The sequence below is a fragment of the Giraffa tippelskirchi genome, chromosome 10 (assembly GCF_054371585.1).
Source record: "Giraffa tippelskirchi isolate mGirTip1 chromosome 10, T2T-mGirTip1v1.2.pri, whole genome shotgun sequence".
NCBI lineage: Eukaryota > Metazoa > Chordata > Mammalia > Artiodactyla > Giraffidae > Giraffa > Giraffa tippelskirchi.
Genome location: NC_137284.1, coordinates 144,803,429 through 144,820,021, shown reverse-complemented (window position 1 = coordinate 144,820,021; position 16,593 = coordinate 144,803,429). Strand labels below are relative to the sequence as shown.

The following is a 16,593-nucleotide window of genomic DNA, read 5'->3' as shown; positions in this document are numbered from 1 at the left end:
TAAGCTTATAAAACACTGAACACCTTTAACAATCAAATATTTACTCTGATACTCAAAGAAGGACGCTTGTTTAGTTGCTAAGTAATGTCCAACTCTTTTGTGACCCCATGGACTGTAGCTCAACATGCCTCTCTGTCCATGAGATTTTCCAGGCAAGAATACTAGAGTGGGTTGCCATTTCCTTCTCCAAAGAAGGGCATTGGTTTGGAGAATTTCCTATATGTTTGCTCGGGGGATGGGATGATTGTTGAAAACTCATTATTTTCCCCATAGAACACCCGTCGTCATCTTGTAGGATCTCAGTATTCAGTAGAAAACTATTTGAGAAATACCCATGCGGTGTAGTTTTCCTCTTGTCAGTATTGGTCAGTAACAGCAACCTTTTGGGGTGGTCATCAGGGCAGTTTACTCCCATGTAAAGGAAAGAAAACTCAGAGATATTTAATCACTACCCCGGGGCTTCATTCATAACTTTTATGTATCTTTATGTAATTCTTTTGCCTTTGTTCTAAACTTTCATTAAGCCGTGTGTGTGTGTGTGTGTGTGTGTGTGTCCATCTTATTTTTAGAGTTTGAGTCTCTGAGAATAGTAGTCATCTGTTCTGCAATAATACTTTATTTTTATTTTTTGGCCACACACAAAGTCACTGCAGATGGTGACTGCAGCCATGAAATTAAAATACGCTTACTCCTTGGAAGAAAAGCTATGACCAACCTAGACAGCATATTAAAAAGCAGAGACAGTACTTTGCCAACAAAGGGCTGTCTAGTCAAAGCTATGGTTTTTCCAGTAGTCATGTATGGATGTGAGAGTTGGACTATAAAGGTAGCTGAGTGCCAAAGAATTGATGCTTTTGAACTGTGGTGTTGGAGAAGACTCGTGAGAGTCACTTGGACTGCAAGGAGATCCAACCAGTCCATCCTAAAGGAAATCAGTCCTGAATATTCATTGGAAGGACTGATACTGAATCTGAAACTCCAATACTTTGGCTACCTGATGCGAAGAACTGGCTCATTGGAAAAGCCCCTGATGCTGGGAAAGATTGAAGGTGGGAGGAGAAGAGGACGACAGAGTGTGAGATGGTTGGATGCTATTACCAACTCGATGGACGTGAGTTTGAGTAAACTCCAGGAGTTGGTGATGGACAGGGAGGCCTGACATGCTGCAGTCCATGGGATCACAAAGGGTCGGACACTACTGAGCGACTGAACTCACTGTGCATCATGTGGTATTTTAGTTCCCTGCCCAGGGATCGAACCCATGCTGCCTGCAATGGAAGCACAGAGTCTTACCTGGACCCCCTTTTTTTTTTTTTGCAATGATACTTTTAGATTGAAGCTGTATTTCTGTGTGTGGGGGGTGTGTGGGGTGGTTTATGAGCTCGTGTGGCCCAGTTCAGTTCTTATTTGACATTGGTATGGTTCTGTTACTTAATAAAAATAATTTACATGTGACTTGGCATAGGATTTACATATCACCCAGGCAATGCCCAGGTGTCCAGAAGATCTTTTTCTTCCCCCAGTGTCCTTCAGTGCTGAAGACCCAGAGCAATGGACTTTAACCAACCCTCTTGTTTCTGAGAGGCCCCAGTCTTGGCTGAAGCATTATTCACATTAGCAGTTACCCAGAACTACTACTGTCCCCAAGGTGACATTGACTGTATTTTAAAAGATTTTTTTGGTTTTGTTTTTCCTACCTCATAGGCCAGACAGACACAGATTGCAGAAGGTGATGTTTCAAAGATGCAAGGAATTGGCAAAGTCTGCTCTGAGGTCTTTGTCTGAGAAGCTATGCAGGCTTTGGAATCAAATGACCCGGCTTCAAATCTAGTCTTTGGGATTTTCTAGTTGTGTGATGTCCTTCATTGTTTTAACCTCTTTAGGCCTCAGTTTCATATCTGTAAAGTGTGGATAATACCTACTGCTTATGGTTGCCATGAACTGTCAGTGAGATAAAGTGTATGCAGCAATGAATGATGTGGCCCGTTATAAGTGCTCAGTAAAAATTGGTTACTTTGATTATTACTCCTCAAGTAAAAGTGGTTTCAGGAGGTTGTCAGAAACTGAAACCCAACAGGCAGGGCCAGGGTATTGGGTACCCTGGGTATCCAGGTATTAACTTTAGAGGGCCTTGTCATCCTCTCCTCTCTTGCACTGAATAAAAGAGGGTGAAACAACCAGCCAAGCTGAGCCCTTTCTCCAGTCTCTAGATCTTTCACAGCGCTCATCACTTTCTAGTCTTTATAAAAACATCACTTCTTACTTATGTCTGTGTCCTCCATTAAAGCATAGGCTTTATTTAGCGTGGAACTCTGCCTGGATCCTCAGCACTGAGAATAGTGTAGCACTGAGTGATTATCCTACCCTTTTTCATGGAATGAATGAATGAGTTCAATGATGAGATTGTTGGAAGACACATACAGACATCTATCCCCAGATCAGCCCTGCCATTTAAGTATCATTATACTTAGAATCCGAGATGTTTGAATTTCTGTCTTATTTTTAAGGCTCTTCACGAGAAGATGCCACACTCACTACTACAGGTATTGCAGGATTTTAAGTCAAGTTTTGCCTGTGTTGTGCCCTTCTTATTTGATTCTCCTGGAAGATAAAGACTGCTATTGACCATTCTTGGCACAGGGGGTCATGGCAGGTTGCCACTAATCATCTCCTTGGGATTCTCATGAGAACAGATCATCTAAGGCAATCATGTCAAATATAATGGATTCCTAGCTTCATCAGTCTTGTTCCCCTAATCCATCACTAGTAAAATGAGAAGTAAGTAGTAAGATGTAATAGAAGGATATGGTTTTGAGTCAGAAAGACCTAAGTTCCACTCTTGGCAAGTGTCTCTTGGGCAAGTTGCTCAGTCTCATTGAGTCTCAGCTTCTTATATGTACGGTAGGTGAATGGTACCCACATTGGGTGGCTGAGCTGAGCTATGTCTCTCAGACACATGGTATGTATATCACACTGCCAGCCTTCTGGTAAATACTCTTGTGATAACGATATCTTCATTGAAAAATGGTATCAGTAGTTGTATGTATGTGAAGGAAAACCACATGGCCAATTGGAGATACAGTTTTGGGTGAGCTGAAATTGAAATGGTGGTCTCCTGGGCCATGACTGAAAGACTTTGTCTTCATTATGTCCTCAGCAGCTTGGGATGTTGGAAATGACATTGAAGGGATAGGTAATTTACCACAGTTTAATATGGCTTTGTAAGTAGATGCAGTCTTCTGGATTAAAGTAAATGTCTCTAGATTATTGTTTAGAGATCTTGTTCTGTGAACTTTAGGAAAAAAAACAATTCCGTTTATTTCCACGGATTAAACTGATAACGAGAATGTATTAGGAATCATGCTGCAAATAAGATGGCATATATGATGCTATCAGGCTAGCAAATATTAAAAGGCAAACTGTGGTTGGTGTTTCCTAGTTTATGTTAAGCTTCAGGTCTCTGCTTTGCCCTTGATACACTACCTTAGAACAAGACAATTAAGACAACATTGAAACACCATTTCCTGTTGTCTCTACTATGACTACTGTAATATGTCCAGCTCATACCTAACTGATGGAAAATTGTGAGTACACACGTGTTTGTGTTTTCCGGTTGCATGAGTATCTACTTATTAGTGCCTGTATGCTTGTAATTGTATTTATATACATTTTTGTGTACATACAGAAGCACTTCAGTCTACAGCAAGCTACATGGCAGCTTTGATCTGAGATAACTTTGAAGAGAGTACAAATATTGAGCAGGGAACAGCCATAAAAGCAGCTGAGAAGAACCAAAGCAGAAAGATAACACATGATACACTTACAGCTATTGACCGGCCACCGTTAGAACCTGCTAACATCAAAGCTGAGAGGCACAGAAGAAACAAATGGTAAAAAAGACATGAGGCAAAGACAAGCAGGCAGAAGAAAATACACAGCCAAACAAGAGATGAGAGTAGCAGAGTCCATAGATGGTCAATAATAGTAGTCATGGAAATATGGTGTCTCCTTGGGTAAAATGAGAATCAGGAATAGGAAATAGAATTATGGGTTTTTGATGATTTCTTGGGGTTCATTAGTCAGAAGTCCCTTTTTCATGCATGGTGGCTATGCAAAGCTGGTACAAGGAACACCAGTCTTGGACCAGTCAATGAGGGGCACCCAGAGCATCATCAGCCTGGTTCTGGGGTCAACCGTGTGTTGGTATGTTTCCATTAAACTTGTACCAGTTAATACAGACTTAGCAGGCCATTCATCATCCTTTTCATAAGTAACAGCTGCAATCTATGTTTGGTTTATGTCTCAATAACTGGACCTGAATTTTATGTAGATGTACAAAAGGTAGTAGATGTGTATACCAGTTACCCAATCAAATTCCAGGACATAGACTTCTTCTAAGAGTCATGTGGCAGTTTTTTATTAAAGCCCATTAGAGAAGCCTTGTACCTATCACTTTCTTCCCATTTAAAAAACAAACAAACAAAAACTAAATTCTCTAGCATAAGCCACTTTTAAATCACTCTTAAAGAGACTGATTTGGTAGAAATTTCAGTGTTGAGTTGAGTCCTTCAGTCATGCCCAACTCTTTTGCGACCACATGGACTGGGCCCACCAGGCTCCTCTGTCCATGGAATTACCCAGGTAAGAATACTGGAGTGGGTTGCCATTTCCTTCTCCAGAGGATCTTGCTGGACCAAGGTTCCAACCTGTGTCTCTTGCATTGCAGGCAGATTCTTTACTGCCTGAGCCACCAGGAGTTTCATTTTAAGGGTGAACTATTGAGATAGGTATTGGCACCCCACTCCAATACTCTTGCCTGGCAAATCCCATGGACAGAGGAGCCTGGTAGGCTGCAGTCCATGGGGTCACTAAGAGTCAGACACGACTGAGTGACTTCACTTTCACTTTTCACTTTCATGCATTGGAGAAGGAAACGGCAACCCACTCCAGTGTTCTTGCCTGGAGAATCCCATGGATGGCGGAGCCTGGTGGGCTGCCGTCTATGGGGTCGCACAGAGTCGGACACGACTGAAGCGACTTAGCAGCATTGAGATAGGGACATGTACCAGTTTTCCCCTCTCAAAATGAGCCTAAGGACTTCTTTGGTGGTCCAGTGACTAAGATTCCACACTCCCAGTGTGGGGGACCCAAGTTCGATCCCTGGTCAGAGGGAACTAGATCCTACATGCCGCAACTAAAGATCCTGCCTGCTGCAACTAAAGATCCTGCCTGCCACAACTAAGATCGGAGATCCCACTTGCTGCAGCTAAGACCTGGCACAGCCAAATAACTATTTAAAGAAACAAAACCAAAATGAGCCTGTGCTATTCTGACCACGACTTGTTCCAATCCTAATCCAGTGGTCAAAACACAGTGAGGTTTCAGTTGATAACCAGCGATCAACTTTAGCTTTGAATTAACTCGCTAGCTAGTAATTTGGTTCTTCCCAAATTGTTCTTCCCGTGAGCCCTGATTGGCTGCTTTTCTGGATGAGGTAAGGTTTCCAGGTGGTGGTCTCATTTTTCCATGTGGTTCTTCATATTCAGCTCCCAGAGTCCGTTCCCTTCCCTTAGCTTCCTGGTCTAAGAGTTTGTTTTTTCTTTCTCTTCACATGAAAAATACAAAATGCACTGGCTGTTGGGGAAATAGAAAAATGTATCCATGTCCAAACAATGGCACTTTTCTCCTCCTCTCTGTGTCTCTAGGGGCGCTGTGGAGCAGGCCCTTCTGTGTCAGCTCTGGTGGATCCTGCCTATCCGAGATTTACAGGCTCATCTGCGGGTCCTCAGGGGAGGTGTCTCTGGAAACATAAACACTTTCATATGCAAAGTGCTTCAGATAATGTGTGCCTTAGTACAGAACAAACTGTGCTGTTTGGAGAGCGCGTTCAGTGAGTTCTGTTGCAGTACTTCAGAGGCAGTCCCCACCATAACACGGCCCAAGAGAGAAGGGCATGTAGTGAGCTGCCGCACACACAGCAGCAAACTGGCCGTGGACTTGGAGTGCAGACATCTGGGGCTGGTTGCTCCTGAAAGACATGAGGCCCAGGTTGGGGCCTCCTTTTGGGAGACCTGTGTGGGATGGAAAGAGGGCCCTGCTCTCTTGGTGATTCATCACTCTGGCTTTTCTGCTTTTACTTCTGCTCCATTCTTTGTCATTCCAATTCAGGCCCTCATTGCCTAATATGTGAATTTTCACTATGAACTCTCATTACCTAAAAATCACCTTTTAAAATTAAAGTATGGTTGCTTTTTCCTGCAATGGAGACCTGAGTTCGATCCCTGGGTCTGGCAGATCCCCTGAAGAAGGGAATCCCCTGGAGAAGGCTACCCACTTGGGTATTCTTGCCTGGAGAATTCCGTGGACAGAGGAGCCTGGCAGGCTGCAGTCACGAGTTCAATCTGTGGGGTTGCAAAGAGTCGGACATGACTAAGTGACTAATACTTTCACTTTCAGCCTTCGACAAGATACCCTTCTTGTCTGATGTCTCTGAAATTCCCCCAAAGACACCACTGTGGTCACAGAATTTGTTCAGCTGTCCTCCCCATAAAGCCTCTACCCCATTTTCCCTCTAAGATTTATAAAGGTCTTCTGTCCCTCAAACACCTCTAGGTGCCACTTTCTCTCTCCTTTCGGGGTTGCCTATCCTGAGAATGCCTGTGCCTTGGAGGGGCAGGAGCTTTGTCTCATTCCAAAGCCACCATTTCTCCAGCCGGAGGTTAGTCTGGGGGCTTACACTAAGGAGAAAGCCCATTCTTCTCCCCTCCCTTCCTCTCTCCCTCCCTTCCAGAATATCTCTTGAGCTCCGATTATGTATTAGGCAGTGTTTCCTGGTGTTGGATTAGAGCAGTATGGAAACACAGGGGACTCTCCCATCTCTTTGTAACCCTATCCTTTTTAACCCCGGGCCTCTGGGGAATGGTTTTCCTCCGCCATTTCTCTTTGAACTCCTCGTGACCCACAGCCAGCGTTCCCACTCTTCGCCTCTGTGGACCCCTGCCTGATCGTCTGCCCCGACACACAGAGAAGCCTCCACATTTCTCCACCAAACGCAATGCCCAGTGACTCATGCAAATAGACATCTGTGAGCCCCCTGGCTTGGGGCCCCACTGGACCCGCAGAAGCCAGCTCAGTTCCTCTTAGGAGGCATCAGAGCCTCTGGGTCTTCTTCCTGAGAGAGTGTCTTCAATTTTTCAAATATTTATATATCTTTTAAGCCCCAATTAAAGAATTGTGTTTTCGTTTTTTTTTCTTTTCCGACTAGGTGCTTTTTACTGATGCAGCCTCTGCTCTAAATTACAGCTTTTATTGTCCGAGCTGTTCATTTAGCATTTAGCCATGCAGGGCCTTCTCCTGTTAATGACCTTCATCTCGAGTCCTCCTTGTCTCCTCAAGTGGCTCGCCAGCTTCTCCCAGGAAGGACAGAAGCTTCCTTCACTTCACTTCCTGCTTAGCACTCCGTGTTTTAGGGACATGCAGAATTCACTACGTCGGACACCTCAGACCACCCTGATTCCAGAGACCCGCAGATTTAGATGTACTGGTGTGTGGTTGAGCATTGCATGAGTACTTTTGTTACTTGTTTATCTGATCCCTGACCCAGCCTCCTGTTGGTCTTGCTCCTTTTGCTTTCATATATTCTGAGGCACTTCTGGCACCTTTAGTATCTCGGGCGGTGGTAATGGGGTGTGTCTCAGAGGGCTCCAGCCCCCCACTGAGCCCTCTCCAGAGGACACGTGGTGCAAACACGTGGGGCCCTGACACATGAAGGCCTGGACTCTCCAACATGGGCAGTGGTGCCCAGGCCGAGGGCTGGCACCCGTTCACACCGAGCGAGGTCTCCCTCCAGGAGACCCTTGAGAGAGGGAGGGCTCGGAGACTCCCCCTGGGAACAGACTCCTCCTGACACGTGGCCTCTCTGCTCCCTACTCCAGGCTCGTGAAATCCTGCCATCACAGTGGCAATCCTGCCAAGTAAGAGAGGCTTACTTATGTATTGAGCAGCCAAAATAGGGGTGTGCTGGCACTTCAGCTACCCACCCTCTTGATTTGTCCAAAATGTCCTGTCTTTCTATCTGAGAAAGAGAGGCTCCCTCACAAGTGGGCATGAAGCCTTTGCTTTGGCCCCGAAGCCACAGTAACGGAGCCTCCAGATAATGTCATTCTTCTTTTTTCCCTAATATCAATTTGCAGATTGCATCCTAGACGCCCCAGAGGAGTAGCACTTGCCAAGGATGCTTGTCATTTCTTCTAATTAGGTTTTTAAATAAATCAAAGAACTCTTGTTTACCATTTACCTAGGATTAGACAGCAGCAGTGTTCTTGTTCGCCTTGCCCGTAGAGGCAGTCCCCACTGAAGGTTTGCCGGATTCCTGACCCTCGGAGGGCTTAGGAGGTTTCCTTTACCTCCACCCTTAGAGAGGAAGAATGGACGGCCTTGCCTGGGCCCGATCGCCCTGTCTCCCTTTTCCATCAGAGTGCCCCCCTGTAAACAGAGCTTTGGGTCCAGAAGTGAGGATAAAATTCTTCTTGCCCCATTTGCTGTTTCTTCTTTACCTGACTCCCAGCACTCAGCTTCTCTTTTTCACCATGATTCTTGTGAGGCAGGAAGGGTGAGGAGGTTGAGAATTACTGGGGAGAAGACATCTGGGGCAGCCTGAGTTTGTAAGCTCAGCCCACCACTTCATCCAGCCTTCTTTTTTGTTTGTTTGTTTATTTATTTATTTTAATTGAAGGTTCATTACTTTACAATCATGCAGCCTTCTTCTCCCAGCTTTTCACCGCTCAGCTCCTCATCCCGTCCTCCCCACAGGACTTTCTCTGCCTCCTTCCCCTCTCCCAGTGTGGTTGCATCCCTGCCCAGAGCCCCTTTCCTAGCCATTCGTCCTTTTGTCCCCATGGCCTTGTGACAGGCGTGGGGCTGATGGAAACATTGGTTTCTTGCATTTGATCTGGGAGCCTGTGCTCTGGGGACTCTGTCTGCAGTGAGATGCTGCCAGGCCCATACTGCTGTTTGGCCAGCAGCAGGCTCTGGCCCCTGAGGTCTCTTGAGACAGGAGGCCGAGAAAGGGTGGCCACGTGGGCTCTGGAGACCAAATTTTTCCTCCTGCTTCTCTGCTTCTGATCTCTGTGATTAAACCTCCGTGTACGTGTGTGTGTGTGTGTGTGTGTGTGTGTGTGTGTGTGTGTGTGTGTTGGGGGAGAGTGTCTTTAAGAATACAGCAGGAGAGATGTGGTCAGAGGCAGGATGACTTGCTCATCTTCAGGGAAAAATGAGATTTGGTGGATATTTATTGGCAAGAGGCTCAGTCAGCCTTGTCATACATGCTTCTTGGGTCAAATTTGGCATTATTAGGGGTGACATTTGAATTAAGTTACCTTGCAGCATGGTGGCCTTGACCTGTCACAAATCATAAACCTGTGAAGCTAGGTTCCTTTTCTTTCTCCTCTTCTTTTCTTCCCTCCCTCACTTCTCTCTCTATCAAATGCTGAGAAACTTGTATGCAGGTCAGGAAGCAACAGTTCGAACTGGACATGGAACAACAGACTGGTTCCAAATAGGAAAAGGAGTACGTCAAGGCTGTATATTGTCACCCTGCTTATTTAACTTATATACAGAGTACATCATGAGAAACGCTGGGCTGGAAGAAACACAAGCTGGAATCAAGATTGCCGGGAGAAATATCAATAACCTCAGATATGCGGATGACACCACCCTTATGGCAGAAAGTGAAGAAGAACTAAAGAGGCTCTTGATGAAAGTGAAAGAGGAGAGTGAAAAAGTTGGCTTAAAGCTCAACATTCAGAAAACTAAGATCATGGCATCTGGTCCCATCACTTCATGGGAAATAGATGGGGAAACAGTGTCAGACTTTATTTTTGGGGGCTCCAAAATCACTGCCGATGGTGATTGCAGCCATGAAATTAAAAGACGCTTACTCCTTGGAAGGAAGCTTATGGCCAACCTAGATAGCATATTTAAAAGCAGAGGCATTACTTTGCCAACAAAAGTCCGTCTAGTCAAGGCTATGGTTTTTCCAGTGGTCATGTATGGATGTGAGAGTTGGACGGTGAAGAAAGCTGAGCGCCGCAAAATTGATGCTTTTGAACTGTGGTGTCAGAGAAGACTCTTGAGAGTCCCTTGGACTGCAAGGAGATCCAATCAATCCATACTAAAAGAGATCAATCCTGGGTGTTCATTGGAAGGACTGATGTTGAAGCTGAAACTCCAATACTTTGGCCACCTCATGCGAAGGGTTGACTCATTGGAAAAGACCCTAATGCTGGGTAGGATTGGGGGCGGGAGGAGAAGGGGACGACAGAGGATGAGATGGTGGGATGGCATCACCAACTCGATGGACATGGGTTTGGGTAAACTCCGGGAGTTGGTGATGGACAGAGAGGCCTGGCGTGCTGCAATTCATGGGGTCGCAAAGAGTCGGACACGACTGAGCGACTGAACTGAACTGAACCACCAGATCTTCATTATTACTTAGTAGAAAGCACATCTCTTATTCAAAGGAAACAAACATAGCTTGCTTGGTGGTACAGATGAATCAGGGACTTGTGACCAAAGGGAGCGGGTGGGTGGGATAGGATGAGATATTAAACTCTTTCTCAGGGACAGTTACATACTTTCTACAACTATTGCCTCTGGTCCTTTCAGCCCCTCTCTAGCTTCCATCCCCAGTGCCAGTGGTCTAAGGCTGTTTTGCTTTTGTGCTTGAGATGAGCTGAAGTTTGGAAAGGAATTGTTACTGCTTGGAGTACCAGCAGTGCCTGCAGCATGGGAAATGTGTAGGGCCAAGTCAGAACTCGGAAGGTGTTCTTTTATGTCACTGTTGGGTCTGCTGGTTAGGTTGTGCCTACCATCCTAAAGCACACGTATCATTCACGGTGTCATGATTATATAAGTAAATTATGGTCACTGTATGTGAGCTCAGTCCCTTAGTCGTGTCTGACTCTTGCGACCCCATGGACTGTAGCCTGCCAGGCTCCTCTGTCCATGGGACTTTCCAGGCAAGAATAATTGGAGTGGGTTGCCGTTTCCTTCTCAAGGGAATCTTCCCGACCCAGGGTTCCAACCCACAATCTCTTGTGTCTCCTGCATTGGCAAGCCAATTCTTTACCACTGTTGCCATCTGGGAAGCATTGTATAATGGGATACAATTTATAATATAGCCTATATTGTCTTAGTTTTCCCAGATGTGCCTGCCCACTAGTTTTTACAGCTGTCGCACACATGGACACACACACAATTATAAATTCATAAACTGCCTTTTACGAATGAGGAAACCCTTGGTAAGGTACTGAGGTCACTTGATACTTGAAGCAATAAGCCTAATTGGCCTTTAAATCATGAGAGTGAATTATTAAACTTTTATAATTTTTAAGCACGTTTACTTCCCAGGTCATATTTATTTTTGAATTTGCATTTTGGTGCTAGGTTCTATCACAACTGTCCCACTAAGAAGAATGACAGATAATCTGCTGACTTAATTTCAGTGACTTTTCTTGCTTTATCATTTTTTATACTGAAGAAATTATTGACTTAAATTAAGAGTTTTTCAAGAAAAGGTGAACACTTACAGTATTTAGAATGTCTAGATTCCTGAATTTTATCTTTATATTTAGTTTGAATCTTGCAAATAAAAATTGAAACATAACCAAGCATGAATTGAGCATTTTGCCCAGGAGCTTATTATCCACCTGCTTCCAGGAACTTGAACCAACTGAAGCACAGTAATAAACCAAGAAGTCAGCAGTTCGGACTTCTGATTCACTGAAACAGTTTTCATCAGTTGAGAAGCAAAAATTGATATATTTTTCTACTATGTAAAAATACCTGAGGGCTTCAGTCAGAATTTATTCACTTAATTTTGCATATGATTATATATAGATCTTAATTACCTAATTTATCAGATTATAAGCTGTTTAGAAACTGTCATTTAGGAAACTGAGGGCAACTAAAGTCAGACACAACAACTTCTAGCCTGAGAGAAAGACAGGAAGCAGAAAAATGACTGTTGTCTGTAGTAAAATGCATCATGTTGTGATTATAAAGACAAATTCAGATTATGGTTTATATATTCTGCCTCAGAAGGCATAGAAGCACATATTATATTTTATGATGGCCTTTAAAAATTCAATATTGTCTAAATAAAATCAGTTTTATAGTGTAAGGCACTTTTCTTCATGTATTATCATCTGTAGAACATTGCACTTGAATTATTACACGTGAATGATATCAGTGTGCGTGCATATGTGCTAAAGTCGCTTCAGTCATGTTCGACTCTTTGCAACCCTATGAACTGTAGTCCACCAGGTTCCTCTGTCCATGGGGTTCTCCAGGCAAGAATACTGGAGTGGGTTGCCATGCCCTCCTCCAAGAGATCTTCCTGACCCAGGGACTGAACCTGACTTATCAGTGTAACTGCATGTTATCCTAGGAAACTGAGAGAGAACAGTCTTAACCTACTGGCTCTCAAGCTTTTCCAGGCAAGATCTCTTATTCAAAAAAGATTCTGACTTGAAATCCAGATGGAAAACAAGGCAAGGAAGAGGTATTCTGGCTTCAATGAGTACATGTTTGTCCCTTCCCACCATGCTCAGTGGCTTCTTAGCAGTCTCAAGGAGGCTTCATGCAACCTCATGCAGACCCCAGCACAGAGCACACGGTCAGGCACAAAGCGCGACCGGGGCAGGACTTAACTGGAGGGAGGCTTTTCAGGTGGCCTTGAATCAGCCTGTAAGTGGTTGCTACCATGAGAGTGTCACTTTGCTTGCCTGCTGTGAAATCTCCTAGGGGGTTGGTGGATAACGAGTCGAATGAGATTGACTCTCAAGCATCACTATAACTCTTGAGCAACAGGACTCTAGAGCCCCATGCATTTGCTGCGGGATATGCTAAGGCGGTTGTCCCCACCAGGAGTTCCAGCTAACAGGAGAGCATCAAGAGTTTGCTAATGGGCACTCAGCTCATGAAAAACTACAAACCTAGAATTTTATTATTGTTGCCTTGAGTGATGTTGCCACTGCTGGTGCTGCCGCTTCTGCTTGTCATTCTTCTTGTTCTCTCTCCTCTTCTCCCACCGCTTCCTTTTTCTTCCCACCCATCCCCTCTTTCTTTTTAGTAGTACAGCCGAGACACTTTTCAATAGTGTAGCTAGATGCTTGGGTTTCCCTTTATCCTGTCTTTTTGCAAAATCAATTGATTACCAAACTTTCTTAAAGTTCCAGACCATGTTCTTTCCTCAGGCAGAGAAAAACCAAGAATGATGAAAGCGTTTGCAAGCACAGTGCCTAAACCTTAGTCAGTGGGCATTAGGGTGACACGCGTCATTGCTGCAGTACTGACTGCAGTGTTCTTGGCGCTTGACTGCTGTCTGACGGCACTGTGGAGACCCTGTGTTTGAATGGGTAGAGCCGTCTAGGAGGCAGGAGGCTATGGTTTCTTTGCCGATTCTGCCCCTTCCAAGGTGCTGGTTTGCGTTTCTTCCAGACTCCTTTTGTAACAGCATCACCTCAATTTTTAGCTCAAAAGTCGTATCCCAGTAGGAGAAGCCAGTCCTTAGAATGTACCCTGTGGTCGTGCCTTTCTTGAGGACAGGGACTTGGGGCCTTTCACACACGAATGCTTTGATGGGCTGTTTCACAGATTGGCTTTGTTATAGTAAATTTCTTTCAGTACTCAAACCCTGAAATTATTCATGCAGTTCTGCCTTTTAACTTGTCCTTCATAGAGAGTCTTGAGCATTGGTGGCTTACACTTTCCATGGCACCAGGAGCAATGAATCAAGATTTCCACACCTTCCCCTCTCTCTTTCTACTGCTTGTTTTTTAGTTAGAGAAAAGATCAACCTCAGAGAGTATTTTTATTGTGAATTTTTAACTCGAACTGAGTGTCAGAGAGGCCGAACTGTGTAATGCTTTTAAGCACGAGTCTGGTTTCAGACTCCCTGGTCCTGCTGTGCTCCACGTCTATAACCTCAGGTACATCCCTTCCTGTGCCTCAGCTTTCTTATCTCTATAATGGAAGTAAGAATAGTATCTATTTCTCAGGGTGGTGAGGATTAAGTGTTACTGTTTGTGAAGTGCTTAGGAGACTGCCTGGCACATGGCAGGTACTACATTCATGTGAGCTGCTGTTACTGTTGCTGCTGTTATGATCGTGATAATGATTAGTAAACGTTAGACTTGTCTTTTTACTTTTCAGATGACTTGGGCAGAAACCCAAGTAGCTTTGTTTAGGTTTGTGCTGAGAATAAAAGCCCAAGGTGATAGCCCCTTGAAAGGTAGACTCTTTGACTGTAGGGAAAGAATGCTTGTTTTGAACCTGGAATGTTGGCCCTACCCCTTAGAGTAAACATGAAAAAAAAAAAATTAGAAGATAATAATGCCTACCATGTTAAGTTATGAAACTTAGGAAAAAAAAAACAGAATAAAGAGTTTGGGTCATAGTATATACTCAATGTATAGCATTTAGGGTATGATTATATTGTAGGAAGAACATCTCAGCCACCCTAAGTCATGACTATGGAGCTGCTTAGTAGATCAAAGGACTATTGATGAAGTTTCATATTATTGAATGTCTATGATGAAGTTTTAAACTGGTTTATGTTTGCTTCATTTACATGTGTTCTCTTTACTATCAGGGAACCCTTCAGAACAGACTGTTAACATTTCTTCTTGTCTTCTGAATTGTCTGTTGTAGAAATCAGCTCTCAGGAGGAAGTGTGCGGTCTGTAAGATTGTCGTCCATACCGCCTGCATTGAACAGCTAGAAAAGGTGAGACAGCGCCACCTGCTGCAATCTTTTCTACCCTGCAAGTGTTTGGACTTCAAAGAAAGCGTCTGTTTTCATTTTCGACTTCTTGACAACTATGCTCTTTTAGAAACCTAGAAGTCCAACGTTATCACCAGATTAATAATGGAAGGACTATGATTAAGGTTCACATTCACTATATTGTTTACCGAGCTTTAATTTGGTATCATTTCATGTTGGCTCTTGGGTAAAGGTATAAAAAGGTTAGAGAGAAAAGCCTGGTATGGGCCTGTTTCTTCACAATAATAGCAAGTGTTGTTATTCACCCATGAGATTTGTTGGTTTTTTTAGGGTAACTCATTCTAGTTGGGTGCTTTCCCTAATATAATACACTTTTCTTTTTAAATGACAGATTAATTTCAGATGTAAACCAACGTTTCGAGAAGGAGGTTCAAGATCACCAAGAGAAGTAAGTATTTCAGAGCTCTAGTGCAAATACCACCTTTTATTTGCCATTGATTCATTGGATTCATAGTCACCAGGGATTAAAAAAATCTGTCTCCCTCCATTTCACATTAGTGTCTTATCAGTATCTCAACAAATACAATCAGTAAACCCCCCAAGTCTCTTCAGTGTGGTCTGCTACCCTTTCTTCTTCTCATACAATGCCCTGGAGAGCTAAGGTCTTACTGAATGAACCAGAAAGTAGGGAGAGGGAATGGTGGTAGAATTGGAAAGGTAAGAAAGAAATAGTATTTTATTGGCTTTTGGTCCATTTTAATTCCACCTGGAAGACCCAAAGGATTGATCTAAGTGAAGATTTGGGGGATAGTTAGCTCGGGGGTGAGTGAGCACCTTCTAGACAGAACACATGCACACAGGCTCAAAAGTGAGAGACATACGAGGAAGGCATGAGACCCACGAGATAAGCAGAAGCGAGACCACAAAGGCCCTTGTTAGCAAGGATGCAAGCTGCATGTCTCATCATCATAGTAATTAGAGGGGGCACTGAACTATTTTAAGCAGAATATATTCATCTGGCTACAGTGTGGAGGGGGTGCCATGTATTTCAAGAGCAGCAATGTTAGAGGCATGGAGGAAATTGGCTATTCTCTTAGTCTAGGCAAGTGATAATGGTGATCTGAATTAACAGTGATACTGAGATGGAGAAAATTGACAAATGTGAATTTGAAGGAAATAAGATGGTCAGGATATATTAATTGATTGGATTTTGGACACAAGAACAGGGGTTGTTGTTTTCAGTCACTAAGTTGCATCCGACTCTTTGTGACCCCCATAGACTGCAGCACACCAGGCTCCCCTATTCTTCATCAACTCCCTGAGTTTGCTCAAACTCACGTCCATTGAGTCCCTGATGCCATCCAACCATCTCATCCTCTGTCACCCCCTTCTCTTCATGCCATCAATCTTTCCCAGCATCAGGGTCTTTTCAGTGAGTCAGCTGCTTGCATCAGGGGGCCAAAGTATTGGAGCTTTAGCTTCAGCACCACTCCTTGCAGTGTATATTCAAGATTGATTTTTAGGATGGACTGGTTTGATCTCCTTGCTGTCCAGGGGACTCTGAAGAGTTTTTTCCAGCACCACAATTTGAAAGTATCAGTTCTTCAGCACTTAGCCTTCTTTATGGTCCAACTCTTACACCTCTGCATGACTACTGGAAAGACCATAGCTTTATACCAAGCTCCCCGTCCTTTGACTATAAGGACAAATATGTTGGCAAATGAATTGCCTTGAGGATATGGTAGAGAAGTAATGAGTTCAGTTGTAGAACTCTCAAGTTTGAGTTGTCCTGAGGCTCCCAGCTAGTGA

General features: G+C 44.0%; 1 protein-coding gene across 3 annotated transcripts in view; it reads left to right on the top strand.

Annotated features, from left to right (window-relative positions):
- The window catches only part of DGKI (diacylglycerol kinase iota), a 486,267-nt gene that overhangs the window by 198,628 nt on the left and 271,046 nt on the right, over window positions 1-16,593 (top strand). For all 3 annotated transcript variants that reach the window (XM_081533024.1, XM_081533025.1, XM_081533023.1), the window contains exons 4-5: window positions 14,713-14,787; window positions 15,176-15,232. In XM_081533024.1, coding sequence (XP_081389150.1) covers window positions 14,713-14,787; window positions 15,176-15,232 — 132 coding nt within the window. The remainder of the gene's footprint in view (window positions 1-14,712; window positions 14,788-15,175; window positions 15,233-16,593) is intronic.